The 18958-nt window shown below is 34.1% G+C and overlaps 1 protein-coding gene across 1 annotated transcript in view; it reads left to right on the top strand.

The window, feature by feature from the left end:
• EPHA5 (EPH receptor A5) overlaps positions 1–3179 on the top strand; it is a 407527-nt gene extending 404348 nt beyond the window's left edge. Inside the window, exon 18 of the mRNA XM_052642307.1 lies at positions 3074–3179. Within this exon, the coding sequence (XP_052498267.1) occupies positions 3074–3179 (106 nt within the window). The remainder of the gene's footprint in view (positions 1–3073) is intronic.
• Positions 3180–18958: the final 15779 nt, after the last annotated feature.

Raw genomic sequence — 18958 nt, 5'->3', positions numbered from 1 at the left:
TTAAACAAATTTAACTTAACATCTAGATATATTAAATGTTCTGAAAAAGGTCAGGTTTTATTTGCCTATAAACACAAACTCTGTAACTGTATTAATCAAATACAATTCCTTAAAATATTCATTCTTTAGCATAATATAGATGTCATGAAAAATGTAAATTCCCAAAGCACTGAACCAGATTCTTTCTTGTGGTTATTTGCTGAGAATAAAGTTATATTTACATATATTAACAGATTAAGACTGTATTTAAGATTGCCATATAGATTCTGCAGTTTAAGTATGTATATATTGAATCAGTACTTTCAAACCTTTGTCAGAATCACATGTAGCTTTATAAAACATATGATAAAACATATGTTTTAAACTTTATTTCAAGTTCTAATTATTTACATTCTCTAGTAGAGATTGACTGCTTTCAGGTTAAGAAATTTTATCCCCTTTTCTCCTGACTTAAGTCCAAAAGTTGGTAGTGAGCACCCATAAATTGTCTTAATAATTCATAATACATGTTACATGTGGAAATATGACAGTGTTAATTAGCCCATAACTGTAGTTGCCATGAAGTATAGACTGGATTACCATAGATTAAGTCAAATAATCATGTGTTTTGTTTCCTTCATTAGATATCTTCTTTGTTTTGGAATTCTGGATATTTGATGTTATATATACAGATTTCTCATTTCACAGATTAAAAAACGTTTGCATGTAATTTAAAGTTCTTTGCTCAATATTATATCTCAGAGAAATGAGAAATTCTTTTCTCATCCATAAAAGGAAATTAACAAAAATCTATGTCATGTTGCTTATATATTTTTCTAGCATATAGGAAGAGGACATCTTGTTACCTATTTTATTATATTTATTGCAATGCTTCTTAACCAGGAGAGATTTTTCCACTCAAGGGACACTTTGCAATGTCTGGAGACATTTTGTCTTGTTACGACAAAGGGCCAGTGGCCATCCAGTATTTCTGGTATTTAGTGGGACCAGGTAAGGCATGCTGGTAGATGTCCTTCAATGCACAAGATAGCCCCTACAAAGAAAGAATTATCCAGCCTGTAATGTTAATAGGGGTGGGGCAAGGCTCAGAAACCCTGATTTAATTGAAAAAAGACAAGATTAAACTTAAATCTCTTTTGTTCCTATGTTAGTCTGCCATTAGCTGCTTTACAATCTATTCATGACTAGTGAAAGTCATTCAGTCATGTCCGACTCTTTGCGACCCCGTGGTCTATACAGTTCATGGGATTCTCCAGGCCAGAATACTAGAGTGGGTAGCCATTCTCTTCTCCAGGGGATCTTCCCAACACAGGAATCAAACCCAGGTCTCCCTCATTGCAGGCGGATTCTTTACCAGTTGAGCCACCAAAGAAGCCCATTCATAATTAACAATAGTGATTTTGTTTAAACCGAAATTTTACTAGTTTTTAAGTTTTGTTGATGATTGTCTTCCTTGCCTCATTATTCTTAATTTTATTATACTCTGGTGTCTTGTAGCTATAATAATTTCTAAATTAAATGTTTCACATTTACATTCAAAGAAAGAAATATTTCCACCGTAAGTGTTCATTGCTTTTTCTTTAGCTATTTGCCATTTGCTTAAACTCTCGTAAGAAATCAACAAAACATAAAAAGAAAAAGACACCTAATGTATTACTTGCTGGTGCTACTAAGTCGCTTCAACTCTGCTGCTCAGTTGTGTCCAGCTCTTTGTGACCCCATGGACCAACTGTAGCCCACCAGGCTCCTCTGTCCATGGGATTCTCCAGATAAGACTACTGGAAGGGCTTCCCTCTTCCAGGGTATCTTCCTGACCCAGGGATCAAATCCATATCTCTTAGATAAATAATATTTCCAATACTAAAACACATAGAGCTTAAGTACACATTTACTCAATTTCTACCTTCTGACAATTAAGAGATTTTTTGAGTGTCCAAAACTATTCAGTTTTACCTATAATTCCAGTGCAATTGAATCCAATTATAAAGAATTCTAAGACAGTCTGAAACTAGTACCTTTACCAAATGCAAAAATATTCTCCTTTTAGCATAATGTGTTAAGCAGAGTAATTATCTAAAGAAATCTAACATGGCAAACATTTTAAAATCTTGTCATTGAAAAATCTTGAATCACTAATGCTCAGTTTTTTAATTATTAACATTGTTATTTGTCAAACATATCTGAATTATTATATTTGTCAAATGCATATTTTGGGAAAATAGAACTCCTGGATATCCTGTGAAATAATATTTAAAAACCATGAGCTCTGGCTTTGAATGCCATAATATGCTATTAGTTTGGGAATCTAAACATTTGTAAGTTTATTTTGAATAATAAGCTTGTTAAAAAGAAATAACATAAAAATGTCTTTTGAAAAGATGTCTTGATAGCGTGTAATCTTCAGAATGCTCTAAACGCCAATAGAACCAAGATATATTTGATGAAGGAAGAAACCTATGCTACTATGGATTACAAGTAAAAAATAAAATATTTTAAGCATTATCAGAGCAATGTAGTGATGATTATCCCCTGAAGATACCCAATATATAAAATGATTGTGCTGACTTGAGTCATTTGAATAGTTTGGTCTTCGACTGCTTAGCTATGAAATTTTTTAAAGTATATTTTATTCTTACTTCTTTTAGTGAAATACAAAGTGCTTGTTCATGTTGTAGGTCTACATTTTCAAAACCATGCAATGAAATTGTACCCTTTAATTTAAATATTTATTGGAAACATGTGGAAATTTGTTTTTTCCCTGCTCTGTGCCATCTGAAAAATCATCCAAAAGGGGAGGGCAAATATGTATATATATATATATATATATATATATATATATATATATATATATATATATATATATCACTTCTTGTTGTAAATATTTTTTGACTGCAAATAGATTTTAAGGTACAATTTTAGAGCCTGCGTTTGAAAATTGGACCCCATATATCTAAATTGGGGCTGTAATCTAATTAGCTTCTGCAAAAGGTTTGCCTCTTTGCCAACATGAGGTATTGTGCTGTGCTACAAACTGAGTCAATACATACATCCAATGTGTGCTTTCTTCATGCAGGGATTTGAGACGGCTTGGAGTGACTCTTGTTGGTCACCAGAAGAAGATTATGAACAGCCTTCAAGAAATGAAGGTGCAGCTGGTCAACGGGATGGTGCCATTGTAACTTCAGTTTATTGTCACTTCGTCAAGTGAATGACTCTGCACTTTGTAAACAAGCTCTGAGATTTATTTTAACAAAAAACAAAGGGGAAAAAGGGAAAACTCAGTGATTTTTAAACATTAAGAGAGCATTTGTTTCAGCCACAAAATTTGTAATCAGTGTTTTACTAAAATCTCTTTCTCTTCCTCTTGGTGTCTTCATTTTTCATGAAGCAAATATAACCTGCATGGAATAAGAACATGAAGTTTAAACACTATCTTGTATTACAACAACAAAATCCTTCTCCCTACTTAATACAAAATTTTATACATGAAATATATAACTATATATAGCACCTTTTTAGACTGAATGAAGGCAGCCCCTTTCAAAACTTCCAGGAATCTACTTGAAAGGAAAGTTTGATAGCCATCTGTAGGCTAACAAAAGCTGCAATTTACTGACGTTTACTTCAAGTCTTAATTGTCTACATAAGTGTATTGAAGAGCAATATGGTTAGATAATTTCTAAATAGATCTCTTCTTTTGTAATTTTAAATGCTGTTACACAGCGTTAAGTTATAGAAACTAGTGTATAAACATGTTGCTTGATCAAGACAAGTACAATACAGGGTGTATATTTATTTTTCTGTGTTATAAAGTTTACTTTTAGTTGCTCTTCTAGATACTACTAGGTAATAAATGTGTATATACTGTATAATTTGCTGTATACCCAGGAATCAGTTTAAGTTGGAGCTTTGTGTGTGTGTGGCTTGCACATGTGTGTATTACCATTCAGCTTTCATTGTTAATAATATTTTAATTTTAGCAACATTCAGGAACAAGCATTCCAGGGTATATTAGAAATAGGAGAAATAGGGAAGCAGTAAAACAAAATCTAACACAAGCTTGTGTCTTTTTTCCTCTCATGTATCCAAAAGCTACTAAATCTCGCTATTCAGTAACAGGAAATGTCTATAAGACTAAATCCCCTTTGGTGTTTAAAAACATTTTGTGATATCTGTGACAATGCAGTTCTTCTAGCCATTAATCTTGCACCCCTGTAAGAAATTTCACCTTTCTGAGTCCCAGAAAATATCTTGTCAAGCAAAGTTGACACCAAAGGGCACATTTTCAGCAGGATGTAGAAGGATTTAACTGTGCAGACTTCTGTTAATATTGTTAAATCCAGCACATAGCACCAAGCATTACTCCTAAGTGTTAATCCTTTGTAACCATTTCCTTTGTGGCCTGGCTCTAGAAATTTTGATATTAAAGCAGAAATGGAATGATGTCAAATACATCCATTTTTTTTTTCCTTTTAGAATTTTCTTAATGGCAAGATTTGACCAGTTTTATTTGTTGATGGCTGCTTTATCCTTTGGTAATTTTATCTTGTATTCAATTACATTGAATTGATCTTGAGGAGCCAATCTAATGTGCTATTAAATTGGCCTTATTAAGAAATATAAAATGTCCTATGTACATGTCCTATGTACATGCTATGTACCAAACTTGGTGAAGAGTGATATTTGTGCTGTAATACAAATTAAACCATTTATTAGAACCTGAACAAAACTGAGCTCCTTGGTAAAATAACCAAGTTCTTTTGTATTATTATACTTTATAAATCATGAAATGACATGATTATTCAAGAAGCACAGCATTTAAACAAAATACAGCCTACTTCAGATTGTCAAAAGCAATAGTGTATTGGAGTAGCCTGGATTTGTGACATCCATAAGGAACATACTTGCATTATATTGTCAGTATTCCCTATCTTTCCCAAACACCTGTTTCAGTCAAACGTTAGCATGTATAGGAATAAATTCTTCCTTTTACCCTACCCACCTTCACTTAAGTAGCTCTTTGCTAAAAAATATACGGAGAAAAAGGGAGAGAGTTTCAAACAATTTCAAATGATATATTGAGTCCTGTCAAATAGAGCTATAATACTTTATAGGTATATACTGTACCATGGGTCCACACAGATTATGCTTAATTATTTTAGTTTAGTGAAATTTCTGAAGAAACTAGAGATGGATACAACTTTGTCTTGATGAAATCACAAGTAAGCAGGCATCACTTTTATGACAGATGCATTTGTTCATTTCAGGAAAAATAGTAAACTAATTCCTTTTGTACAAAATAATCAGAGATTATGTTGCACTTATTGAATTTTGTAAAACCAACCTAATCTAAGTGATAAAGTAACAATTGAGAGACTTCAAGTAAGAATAGATTTGTTTATTTAAAAGGTAAACTACCATAAAATTAAATTTGATGGACTGGCCACAGTTACTTATACATAACAAATATATTTAAATTGTTACAGCTTTATGTGTTTAAAGATGATTGCAAGGTCAGGATGGAGTGTATCTAAGTGATTGGAATTTGACAGTTTAATGAAGGTTTTCTCTTTTTCATAAGATAATATTTTAAATTAATTTTAATTAAATTTGTTTGCTTCTTTTGCCACCTTGATGTATATTTTCAAAAGTAAATTGAGATGAAAGTTAAATAAACACATAGCTTTCATCCCTATCTCACTTTGGTTGAGATTTTCTAAGGAATGTCAATATGATTTTATATGATGTACTTCTCCTTAAAAAAGAGGAAATAATTTATTTCTAAAATATTTGTTCACCACTGAATATGTCACCAATTGGGAAGTGCCAATCTCATCTATAAATGTGAGAAGTGGAACAAGGAGAGAAGCAGCTTTTGTGAAATACAGTGAGGCAGTAACCCAGGGCAAGGTTTGACAAATCTTGATTGTGTGATTTCTTATGCTTTTGGTTAATATTGTCACCCAGCAGACAACCAGAAGTAAAACACAGATTCATTAATTTTAGTACATGAGATAGATTTGTCAAATTAAACATAATGTTATTTTAATAATAGCAATACCTTTAGACCATAAGTCTTTCTCAGTATTTAACTTTGAAAAAGGTGTACAAGCAGAAAATAATTTTCAACTTACTGATATCTATTGAAGTCACTCAATGACTACTTTTATCAGTCATAATTTGTTTTCTAATCTTGCCATTTGCTCACATGTAAAAATGACATACTCAGTTTCTCTACTTGACTGTTGAAAATGTATGCATTGTATGTTAAAAGGTAAAAATTTTGATTGTCCCATTTAAAAAAATTTAATGTGCCTGTGTTTTATTTCTTGTGTTTTAATCACCAAGTCAGTATTCTGAAGTTGTAGAATTATTCTGAAGTTGTAGTAGTAAAAATTATATTCTAACATTCTATCTAAACTTACATGTGATCAGTATTCTTAGTTTTAGAGTTGCCAAAACAATACAGATCAACCTTAACTCAGTTTGTAAGAGTTCTAACCAGTGTGCAATGGTGAAGAAATAGTTTCCTATCTCAAGTTTAAATGGAAAATTAATATCATTGAGCACTTAATTTGTTTGCATGTCTGCTATTTAATCTCCACGTGAAAGTTAAAAGATTTTTTTAAAAAACACAACTCCCATGTAAAATGGGCTCTCAAAAGCACAAGCAGAGATACTTACCTATGGAAGACATTTTTTTTACTGTAATCGTGCATTGGATGGCAAATGCCAGTTGAGTCAGATGTTAGAAATTTACTAGATTATGATGTTCCATAGTAGAATAAGACTCTTTTTTCATTTTGTTCTTTCTAAAAATAAGAAAAAAGAAGGCTAAGTATGATAGCAAACTGTCTTTGCTTATGTCCTGCCAGATGTGTAACCTCAAAATAAAAGTAGGTACAATAAGATGATGATGATGATAATGAATAAACAAAGTGCTAGTTTTATTTGGAATTAATAACTAGAATAAGTCATCATTTTTTCAACTCTGTAGCACAGCTGGTTACATTGAATATTTTCTCTATTATGCTGTTAATTATATAGTAATGTATCAAAGAAGAAATAGATAAGAACTTTCTTTTCATTTCTTGTTGATTTATGCAAAAGTCTTTTTACACATAGATGATTGAATGTTCTTGTTCAGAATGACCACATAATTATTGCTTAGGAAAAGACACCAATTCTTTTTTAAAAAGAGTCTTTTATAATAATCAGAATCAAATGTCATTTGTTTCTTCTAAATGTAAATGAAAAAAGTTGATGGTGGCAAAATGCGTCATGTTTATTCAGGCTGGGCTGTCTTAATAGTAGAAGTCTCAGTGGTCAACATATTTGTTCTTCTTTAGACTGCTATTAGGTTTACAATTAATTATTTTTAAAAAGTGTGTAAATTTAATTTATAATAGTCTGAGAAATAAAACTTAGTCATTTGTTAATATGTTTATTTTAATGTTTTAGTTTCAGGCAGATTATAAGCAACTGTATAGGGTTATTTTATTTTGTGTTAGGCACTGGGATTGCTCAAATCCATGCCTCAGCATTAATTCAAGGAAGAACTAGCATTTCTGTATTTTTTTTCTCCATTTGAAGTTCTCTGTGCGTTTGGTTTGTGTACATGTTTTTTGTAGTGTAAGATACAAAATTTTATATTTTTTCAGAAAATAAAAAACCCTTTGAATACAGTTAATTCCAATTGTCATGCTTAACCCTCCCCCCAAAGACTTTAAACTTGCAGCCTTTGTATAATGATTTCAGTTCCTTCTGATAAACATGTTGGGATTTCTTATGCTAAATATTAAAATGCAATCAGCATCCATTCCCTCAAAGATATATTCATGAATCTTTGCATTCAAATATATTTTGCAACTAGAGTTTGACACTGAGATTATTGTACATGAACATAATTATATGAAACCTAATTAGAAGTTTGTGACAGTGTTATACAACTGTACTAAAAAAAAGGCAGAAAACTGTGTACTATCTGAAAAAAGACTCTGATGCCTTTCTCATCAACAAGCATGTGCTTATGGCATAGGGTGGAGGGGTTGCATTCTTACAGGACTGTCATTAAATGCAAATGCTCTCTTCTCTGTGCATTGTATCATACTGGTCTCCCTCTGTAAAGAGCATAGCAAACAATCTACTGTATTCAAGGGAATGAATCATATTTGTATTTGGTTTGCATTTACATTCATAAAAGGTAACATCACCATGCCTGTGGAAATAATCCCTAACCCTTTTGCCTGTGCAGGAAAAAAAAAATCACTATGATAAGGGATAACATTTGATATTTGCTTTACTCTCATGTGAAGACTATGAGTACTTTCTCAGCAAGTAGTCTAGTCTTGTTCTTGCTGTGCTACAGAGGTATAAAGATCTTTTGATAAAAGAAATTTTCCCTCAAGTAGACACTTGACCAGGTTGAAGTGATGGGGTGGTGATGGAAAGGCTAATCAGCATATAATAAGAATGCACTATTTTGTATTAAAATTTTTTACACTTACCTTTAAGGTACATGTTATTGTCTCTGCTTTACTGATAGAGAAACAATGACTCAAACCAGTTAAGAAATTACCCAAGGTGTGACTTCTCTTCAAAGACAGGATGGAACCCACATTTATTTGAGACCAAACCCATGTACTGATAGTTTCTACCACATTATTCTGATTCCACATTGTGCCATGTACATAATGGATTAATTTAAGCCAACCTGCTAATTTAACTGATGCCAGAACTAAAGGTTAGTGATAAAAAATAATGTTCACACTTTTCAAAGCAAAATGTAAACCTTGGCTGGAAACCAAGTGAATCTGATGGATTACATTTCTAACATACTCAGTTTTTAGCATAAGCTAGACCTTGGGAGTCAAAAAACATCTTGTTTTTCCTTATTTGTGATTCTTCCACTGAGTAGTAACAATCTAATTCAGTGTATTTTTCTAATATATGTTTTTTGCACCTACAAGCTTAGGAAATTGTAATAACTATATTATACTAAATTCCATCTATGATATCTGAACTTCCCTATAAAACGTTGAAGTCTACGGGTGATTTCCTGCCAAATTGTTACAACCAAAAGTAAAATAAGTTGATATTTCTGAAAATCCACAATAGCCAAATTTAGAAGAGTTTTATATAAAATATTAAATGCATTTGCTTGAACTTAGCACCTAAAATTAATAAATTTGGATAAAGTTGGCAGAAATGCTAAAATATAGATGACTGTTTTCATAGCAATAGTTTTTAAGCCATCCCTCCAATTTTTAATAGCTATGACAAATACAAATATGTTGGGATTATTAATTTCAATTTGAGGTTTCTTAGTAATCCTGAATTTTCAGAAAGTAAAACTCTTCATTCAATGCTCACAACACTTCTTTGAGACATTTATTCTGTTTCACTTTTGATCAAAGGCAGAAATGGAGCCTTTGCAAGGTTAAGTGATTTTAATCCAGATCACATAATATATCCCTTCTCTCTTTTAAAGTTAACCTCTTTGCCCCTGAATTTCAGATGATGCTCTCCTGCATATTTTTTGAATCTGTTCCATCCATTGGTCCTGCTCTTGAATATCCTTAGCTGCCAGTCTCGCTGACTCCTTTTACTTCATCTTCTATGTCACTGTGAGGGAGTACATAACACTGTGGTTGTCTGGAGCCAGCATGTTATAACCCGATCTGTCACTTAAATAATTGTGTGAACTCCGGCAAATCATTTCATCTCCCTGCCTTCAGGTATCTCAACTATTAATGAGGAAATAACTGTTAAAATAACCTAAGAATATTGAAATAGAGAGTGAATGTAGTATCTGTTACACAATAATGCTTCAGTAAATATTATGCATCTTTATATATCCTACCCTATCATCCCTTCACTATCAAGACATATGAGAATAACCTTAACTTTCTTATCTCTTCCTCTAATTTCACTGTATTGTTCCTTTCATTCAATACTTGTTTTAACCTAATATTATCAAAACTTTCAAGCATATAAAATTTGATAAAAGTTTAATAAATTCACTTGCCATGTAAACTAGCTTCACTTATTATAAACTCAATGTCTATCTTGTTTTGTATGTAACTTCACTATCTCTCTCCTATATAAAAAAAAGGAAGCATGGAAGTTATATCATTTCATAAATATTTCAGTGTGCAGGTCTACAATAGAGAGATTATTTTAAATATGTAATCATAATACTATTATCATACCTAAAGTTTCATAAAATTTTCAAATATCCAATCAGTATTCCCACTTTTTCATACCTTTTACTTACAGTTTCCTTAACTGTAAGTATTCAAATGTTCCCTTTATTTCCTGTAAATTTGCAGTTGGACTTACAGATTGAGGAGAATCAAACTTAGATTTGATTTTTTTAAAGAATGCATCATAGATTTCATGTGCTTGCATTACTACACTTTTTTGCATTTTCATACCATTCATGAGGGTCTTTAGGCAAGAATACTGGAGTAGGTTGCCATTTCCTCCTCCAGTGGGCCAAATTTTGTCAGAACTCTTCATAGTCAATAAGAGTCCGAAACACAGTACTTGGGTACAAACTCAAAAATAACAGAATTCAACATCATAGTAATCGAAGTCTATACCCCAACCAATGTTGCTGAAGAAGGTGAAGTTGGCTGATTCTATGAAGACCTACCAGACTTTCTAGAACTAACACTAAAAAAGTGGTCCTCCTCATCATAAGGGACTGGAATGCAAAAGTAGGAAGTCAAGAGAGACATGCAGTAACAGGCAAATTTGATCTTGGAATACAAAATAAAGCAGGTCAAAGGCTAGCAGAATTTTGTCAACAAAACATGTTTCTTATTCCAAACACCCTTTTCCAACAACACAAGAGATGACTCTATACATGGGCATCACCAGACGGTCAATATCAAAATCAGATTATTGTGTTCTTTGCACCCAAAGTTGGAGAAGCACTACATGTCAGCAAAAACATGACCTGGAGCTGATTATGGCTCAGATAATCAACTCCTTACTGCAAATCAGGCTTAAACTGAAGAAAGTAGGGAAACCAATAGGCCATTGAGGTATGACTTAAATCAAATCCCTTGTGATTATACAGTGGAAGCGAGGAATAGCTTCAAGGGAATGGATCTGGTAGACAGAGTGCCTGAAGAACTATGGATGGAGGCTTGCAACATTGTGCAGAAGGCAGTGACCAAAACCATCCCCAAGAAAAAGAAATGCAAGAAGGGAAAGTACTTGCCCGAGGAGACTTTACAAATAGCTGAGGAGAGAAGAGAAGTGAAAAGCAAGAAGGAAAGGGAAAAGAACACCCAACTAACTGCAGAATTCCGGAGAATAGCAAGGAGAGACAAAAAAGCCTTCTTCAATGAACAATGCAAAGAGATAGAGGAAAACAGTAGAATGGAAAAGACTAGATGTCTCTTCAAGAAAATTGGAGATATCAAGGGAGCATTTCATGCAGGGGTGGGCAGACTAAAGGACAGAAATAGTAGAGATCTAACAGAAGCAGAAGATATCAAGAAGAGATGGCAAGAATATGCAGAAGAACTGTACAAAAAAGGACTTAATAATGCAGAACCATGATGGTGTGGTCACTAACTTAGAGCCAGACATCCTGGAGTGTGAAGTTAATGGGCCTTAGGAAGTTTTACTATGAACAAAGGTAGTGGAGGTGATGGAGTTCCAGCTGAGCTATTTCAAATCCTAAAAGACGATGCAGTTAAAGTGCTGCACTCAGTATGTCAGCAAATTTGGAAAATGCAACAATGGCCACAGGACTGGAAAAGGTCAGTTTTAATTCCAATCCCAATGAAGAGCAATGCCAAAGAATATGCAAACTACTGTACAGTTGAGCTCATTTCACAAGCTAGCAAGGTTATGCTCAAAACACTCAACCGAAGCTTCAGCAGTACGTGAATATCTTCCAGATGTATGAGCTAGGTTTAGAAGAGGCAGAAGAACCAGAGGTCAAATTTTCAAAATTTGTTGAATCATGGAGAAATCAAAGGAGTTCCAGTAAAACAACTACTTCTGCTTCATTGATAACATTAAAGCATTTGACTGTGTGGATCACAACAAACTGTGGAACATTTTTAGAGATGGGAGTACCAGACCACCTTACCTATCTCCTGAGAAACCTGTATGAAGGTCAAGAAACAACCGTTCAAACAGAACATGTAACAATGGACTGGTTCAAAATTGGGAAAGGCTATATATTTTCAACCTGCTTATTTAATTTTCATGCAGAGTATATCATGGGAAAAGCAGGCCTGGATGAATCACAAGCTGGAATCAAGATTTCAGGGAGAAATATAAAAAACCTCAGATATGCAGATGATACCACTCGAATGGCAGAAAGTGAAAAGGAACTAAAGAGCCTCTTCATGAGATTGAAGGAGGAGAATGAAAAAGCTGGCTTGAAACAACATTCAAAAAACTAAGATCATAGCATTCGGTCCCATTGTATGTGCATGCTAAGTAACTTCAGTTCTTTCTCACTCTGTGACTGATGGACTGTAGCCCACCAGGCTCCTCTGTTCATGGGATTCTCCAGGCCAGAATACTGGACTAGGTTGCTATTTTCTACTCCATTCAGCCCCTTCACTTCTTGGCAAACAGAAGAGGGAAAAAATGGAAAGAGTGACAGACATTTTTTTTTTCCCCCATTGGGCTTCAAAATCACTGTCCCTGTGAATGATGACTGCAGTCATGAAATTAAAAAACACTTGTTCCTTGGGAGGAAAACTATGACAAATCTAGACAGCATATTAAAAAACAAAAACATCACTTTGCCAACAAAGGTCCATATAGTCAAAGTTATAGTTTTTCCAGTAGTCATGTACAGATGTGAGAGTTGAACCAAAAAGAAGTTTCAGCACTGAAAAATTGATGCTTTTGAATTTTGGTGCTAGAGAAGACTCTTAAGAGTGCTTTGGACTGCAAGGAGATCAAAGCAATCAATCCTAAAGGAAATCAACCCTGAATATTTGCTGGAAGGACTGTTGCTAAAGCTACAATATTTTGGCCACTTGATGTGAAGAGTCAACTCCTTAGAAAACACTCTGATGCTGGGAAAGATGGAGGGCAGGAGGAGAAGGGGGTAACAGGGGATGCCATTGTTGGATGGCATCATCAACTGAATGTACACGAGTTTGAGCAAACTCCAACAGATAGTGAAGGACAGGGAAGCCCAATGTGCTGTAGTCCATGGGGTTACAAAGAGTCAGATTATTTTCATCATTCTTTCTTCATGTAATTGCTCACTACCTTTATACAGATTAATTTTCCTTCATTAATATTTGATTCTTCTGAGCTAGAGTTAACATAGATAAAGCAGAATAGTGTATTAGTGTTGTTTTTCCTGTCATTACTTAAAAGTGATCAAGTGCTCAAACATCCCCCCTATGGCCCTTGGGCCTGATGCAATATTTTACTGACATTCTTTCCTCAACCCTTCTATTCTTATCTTGAGTAATGTCACAAAAATATTAAGACTTTTTTTATTTCATGTCCAACTTAAGTACCCTCCCTTTTTTGGCATCTAAGATCTCAATATTTCTTGTTTGTTTACATTTCTAGCTATTTTCAATCCTTTCCACTACATTTTATTATTCTACCTTCCTTTTATTAATAATTACTGAAATTATGAGTACTCTTCCCATCTCATGCAGTGTGCTTTCCCTTAAAATTTGTATCAACCCACAAGTCTTCAGTTTTAATATATATGAGAATGGCTTTCCATTCTAAATCTCCAGTACCAGTATTTCTCCAAAAATATAGCTGCATGTAGATAAATTTTTACTAAATCCAGTTGACTGCAATGTGTGCCTTTAAAATCAGCATATCCCAAACTGACTTCCTTACCTTCAACACACCTTATATCTTGTTCCATACTCACACTAGAAGATAACCTCCTAATACACAGTTAACAAAGTAGATATCTAAAATTTATGTTTTAAATTTTCTTTACCCTCACTTCCATCTAAAACTTGTAAAATTCTATTAGTTTCACATTAAATATGTTTCTCAGATATATTACCAGCAAATATAGAAAAATAAGAAAAAAGCCAAACATAACAATGAGTAGGAAACATAGCCTAGAAAATTAAATACACTCCTAAATATGTGAGCATGGAATCCTTTTAGCTGGTAGTAATTATTACTACTACTACATGATAATTGCAAGAGTGTATTGTCATCTGTGAAAACATGTCTCAAGTTAACCATAAGAATGCTATATTTTCTCAACCATTGTTACTATAGGCAAGCAATGACAAGACCATATCCACTCTGGGTTTACACTGCCTCAGTGCATTGTATCTGAATAATGATCCATCTATATGCATCCTTAGTTTTTCTGGGAACCAATGCAATAGCACAATTACAATGCAGCCTCATGCAGTCAGATGGTCCCTAAGGCAGATAAGAATGAATTACTCAAATCCATTCTCTTTGAAATATGTATCATATGTTATTATTTTCTGATACTTAAGATACGGCCCTAAAATAAGAAGTTGCTGAATAAGATGTTAAAAGTTACTACCCTGGCAAATGTGTCATCCAATATTAAAAGTTATAGAGTTCTTCAAATATTCTTAGCCAAGGAAGGCAATGCTATTCTGAGAAAAAGAAACATGTAACAAGTAGCTATTGATGGAGTGAGCATCTTATTAGAAATGAGCCCATCAGCACAATGCATCAACCCTAAGGAACTGAGGGGAAAACGCCAAGGCCAGAAAATAAGACTGAAAATCCAGAAAACATTCTGCATGTGCATGCCCTGCCCTACCCCCAATACACACACATTTTGCTAACCTCTAAGAATACTATCTTTTAGATGGAAAAAAGAACTATAAAGATAGAAGTGCATATGTATAGGACTTAGAAAAGTAAAGAATACATGAAATGAAGAAAAAAATACGGTAATTTTGTATAGATATTTCTGAAAAAAATGACCTAGAACCAAAGTTCTTAAAAGAGATATTATTAACCTTTTTAATATTGTTTAATACTTATGAAGGATAGCCTCAGGGAAGTTGGAAAAATCTCATAACTTGGAATTTGGAAAGGAGAACTCACAATCATCATTAAATTCTTATGGAGCTACTACCATAAAATCTTTAAAATCATGACTCAGTCATGGAATATCCTCTAGTCAGTGACATCTTGTATTGGTAAGCAAGCAATTCATGATAGAGCTTTCCTACTATTTTCATTATTTTTCCAAAGGAGATATTACTTTAGGAGATTAACTTCTTGTGTCTCATGGTCAGTAGATAAAATATATTGATGGTGATAGCTTCATAATGTAGTGGAATCTAAAGATAACATCAATTGATTTCTATTTTGTTATGAACTAAATGGAAAACTAAGCAATAGAAAAATTGTACTATGTATCTAAAACTATGGTATTATCATAGAGAACAGCTTTAAAAAAATAGTAAGGAGTCATCCAACTAATAAATTATATGTATGTGAAATGTAATAAGCTTGCTTTCACAACAGGATTTTTAGCACAAGTTTATCATCTTAAACCTAAACTCAAGCTTGTCCCTAGCTGCTGGCATCAAATGCCTGGATTACTATAATGGCTATCATTCACATGCCTTTTACCATAAGTGTCATTCCTATTTTTAGACTAGCATTAATACTTTGGCTGATCAGGTAAGTTTTAATTATCTATAGAAATCCCATTTCCCAAACTCATTTATTCATCTTCTCATTTATATAAGCACCTTTTATGATAGGCACTCATGATCCAGAACATGGGCTCTGGGGTTCTATAGACATAGTGTAAAATCTGGCTTCCTCACTTGCTAGCTGTATGACCTTGGGAAAGTTGATGTGTACATCTATGCCTCAGCCTCTTCATCTGCAGTAAATACTTGCTGTTGTTGTTGTGTAGACACTAAATCATGTCCATCTCTGACACCATATGGACTGTAGCTTGCCAGGCCCCTCTGTACATGGGATTTCCCAGGCAAGAATACTGGAATGGGTTGCCATTTCCTTTTCCAGGGGATCTTCCCAATCCAGGGATTGAACTTGTGTCTCCTGCATTGACAGGCAGATTCTGTATCACTGAGCCATATAGACAATAATAAATTTACTTTGAGTATTTCACTCATCTCACACTCTCTGTTCTTGTCACATAGATCTGCAAGTTACTGTCTACCCCAGGATATTTATATTAATACATGCTAATTCCTACACCAGAAACACTCCTTCCCCAAAACTTTGCATGGCTTATTATTCTTATTCTTAAGGACTCTGACTAAATGTCTGCTGAGTTACTCAGCTTGTCTAAAAGTATCACACCATGCCCCATCTTTTTCAAAACACCTTGTAAATATGTATTTATTTTGGTTGCTTATTTCATTGTTTCTTTATTATTTTTCTTTCCCCCTGGAACATAAGCTCAATAAAAGTAGAAATCTGGTCTCTTTCGGTGACTGCTGTATCCCTACCATCCAGCACAGTTCTTAGAACATCATTGACACAGCCTGAGTCATCAACTCTTCCTCTAGAAGGCTGCCCCAAAGCCTGGTCAAGATGTGCTTATTTCTTACCAACTTTTGAAGCAAAGTAAGCCCTCATAGCGCTACACATGATGTAGTCCAATGAATGTTAGGCTTTCTACAATAATGATAATCTTCCCTCAATACAGAAGTGCAAGTTAAATGATAGAGTAATGGAAAGGATGTTTTTCCAATGGTGTTTCCAGGAAAATGGAATAATTGTGGAATCTTTTCAGAGACTAAAGCAGGAACATAGGGAAAGGAGGTAAGTGGTAATTGTATTCAACTGTTGCTGCTGAGGTTATTGTTATTTTTGCTTTTATTTCATGGATAAGATTCATGACCTCAAGAAGCTATGGCCTATCGAGTGAGACATAGCAGTAAAGAAATTAATTACATTAAAGCATAATGTGCACATGAAGTTTTAGGAAGAAATAAAAAATAATCAACCTCTGATGATGAAGAAAAGGCTTCTTTATGGAGTTTACATCCTAGAGATGTATTATCTGGTAGGGTGGCCCCACCCAAGTGTGGCTATTTAACTTTAAATTTGAATTAATTAAAATTAAAAATTTAATTCTTCAATCTTACTAGCCATATTTCAAGTGGCTAGTAGTCATCCTAAGAGATATTGCAGATATGGAATAAGCCTATCATTGCAGAAAGTTCTATTTAACAACACTAATCTGGAGAAGAGACAGTCTCATGTGTTATTCTGGGAAAAGAGTGCCTTAGAGAGGGCAAGAGTAGAAAGTCAAAAAAACCAGTTAGGATAGAGATGTAGTAAGTGAAGTAGATAAGAAATGCTTAAATCAAGGGTATAGTGGTAGTTGTGGGTGCTAATAGAAAGCACCTGTCTGTACCACCTCTTAGTTGCAGCATGTGGGATATAGTTCCCTGACCAGGATTGAACCCCAGACTCCCTGCATTGGGAGCACAGAGTCTTTGTCAATGAACCACCAGGGAAGTTCCAGGGAAGTTCCAGGATAGACTTAATTTTAAAAACATTAAAGAGATAGAATTGATAGGACACATGGATGGATTGATGTCATTTGTTTAGGAAAAGAGCAGAATAAATCCAAAATCTCTGGCTTGCATAGTTAAGTGCTACTTCCCATGATGAAAATGAATATATCATGTTTCATCCTATAGATCAGGGTGAGCTTCAACAAATCTAGTCTTTTTCTATTCTTGATTATTTCTCTGACCAAAAACAGAGACCAACTTTCACTTCTTGTCTGCAGGCCCCTGGATCTCAGCTCTGAGCTCAGTGACTGTTCAAATATGAAAACACTCATGTCCACACAAATATGCATCACCTTGCCATGCAGGGCAGTTACAGTCTATATCTGGAAAAGAACCATTTCTCTGAAAAATAGCGACACAATTTTTATTGACAAAGTACTGACTCAGAGGCATGGACATCAATCTACATTATCAAAAGAACACTAGGCTTAAAAGTGCAAAAACCCATGATTACCTCAAAGATTTCATCTCACAGTTGGTTTGTTTTCTATGTACCTCTGAAAGCTGTGGTACATATACACAATAGAATATTACTCAGCCATTAAAAAGAATACATTTGAATCAGTTCTAATGAGGTGGATGAAACTGGAGCTGATTATAGAGAGTGAAGTAAGCAGAAAGAAAAACATCAATACAGTATACTAACACATATATATATGGAATTTAGAAAGATGGTAATGATAACCCTGTATGTGAGACAGCAAAAGAGACACAGATGTATAGAACAGTCTTTTGGACTCTGTGGAAGAGGGAGAGGGTGGGATGATTTGGGAGAATGGCATTGAAACATGTATAGTATCATATAAGTAACAAATCGCCAGTCTAGGTTCAATTCAGGATACAGGATACTTGGGGCTGGTGCACTGGGATGACCCAGAGAGATGGTATGGGGAGGGAGGTGGGAGGGGTTCAGGATTGGGAACTCATGTACACCCATGGCAGATTCATGTTGATGTATGGCAAAACCAATACAGTATTGTAAAGTAAAATTTTAAAAAAAGAAACACAAAAAAAATTGAAATAACAAAAGAAATAAACTGAGATATCCTTACAATTTTCTTAAAAAAAAAAAAAGGAGAAAAAATTCAATAAAAGGTGGGTGGATGGAGGGATTATGTTCTCCTTTATTTGGAACCACAGTTTTGAAATTATACTTTCATTTCCCCAGCTTCTAGAATTCCCATTAATATCTTGGGAATTCCATTCAAGATTTTGCAATTCCTATAATCAAATTACTAGGAGAGAGATGCTTCTATGTTCAGTCGCTCAGTCTTGTCCAACTCTTGTGACCCCATGGACTGTAGCCTGCCAGGCTATTCCATCCATGGAATTTTCCAGGCAAGAATAGTGGAGTGGATTGCCATTTTCTCCTCCAGGGGATCTTCCCAACCCAGGGATCGAACCCATGTTTCTTGCATCTCCTG

This window comes from Budorcas taxicolor, chromosome 6, assembly GCF_023091745.1.
Source record: "Budorcas taxicolor isolate Tak-1 chromosome 6, Takin1.1, whole genome shotgun sequence".
NCBI lineage: Eukaryota > Metazoa > Chordata > Mammalia > Artiodactyla > Bovidae > Budorcas > Budorcas taxicolor.
Note: the sequence above shows the minus strand (reverse complement) of the source record. Positions and strands in the feature narration are given on the sequence as shown.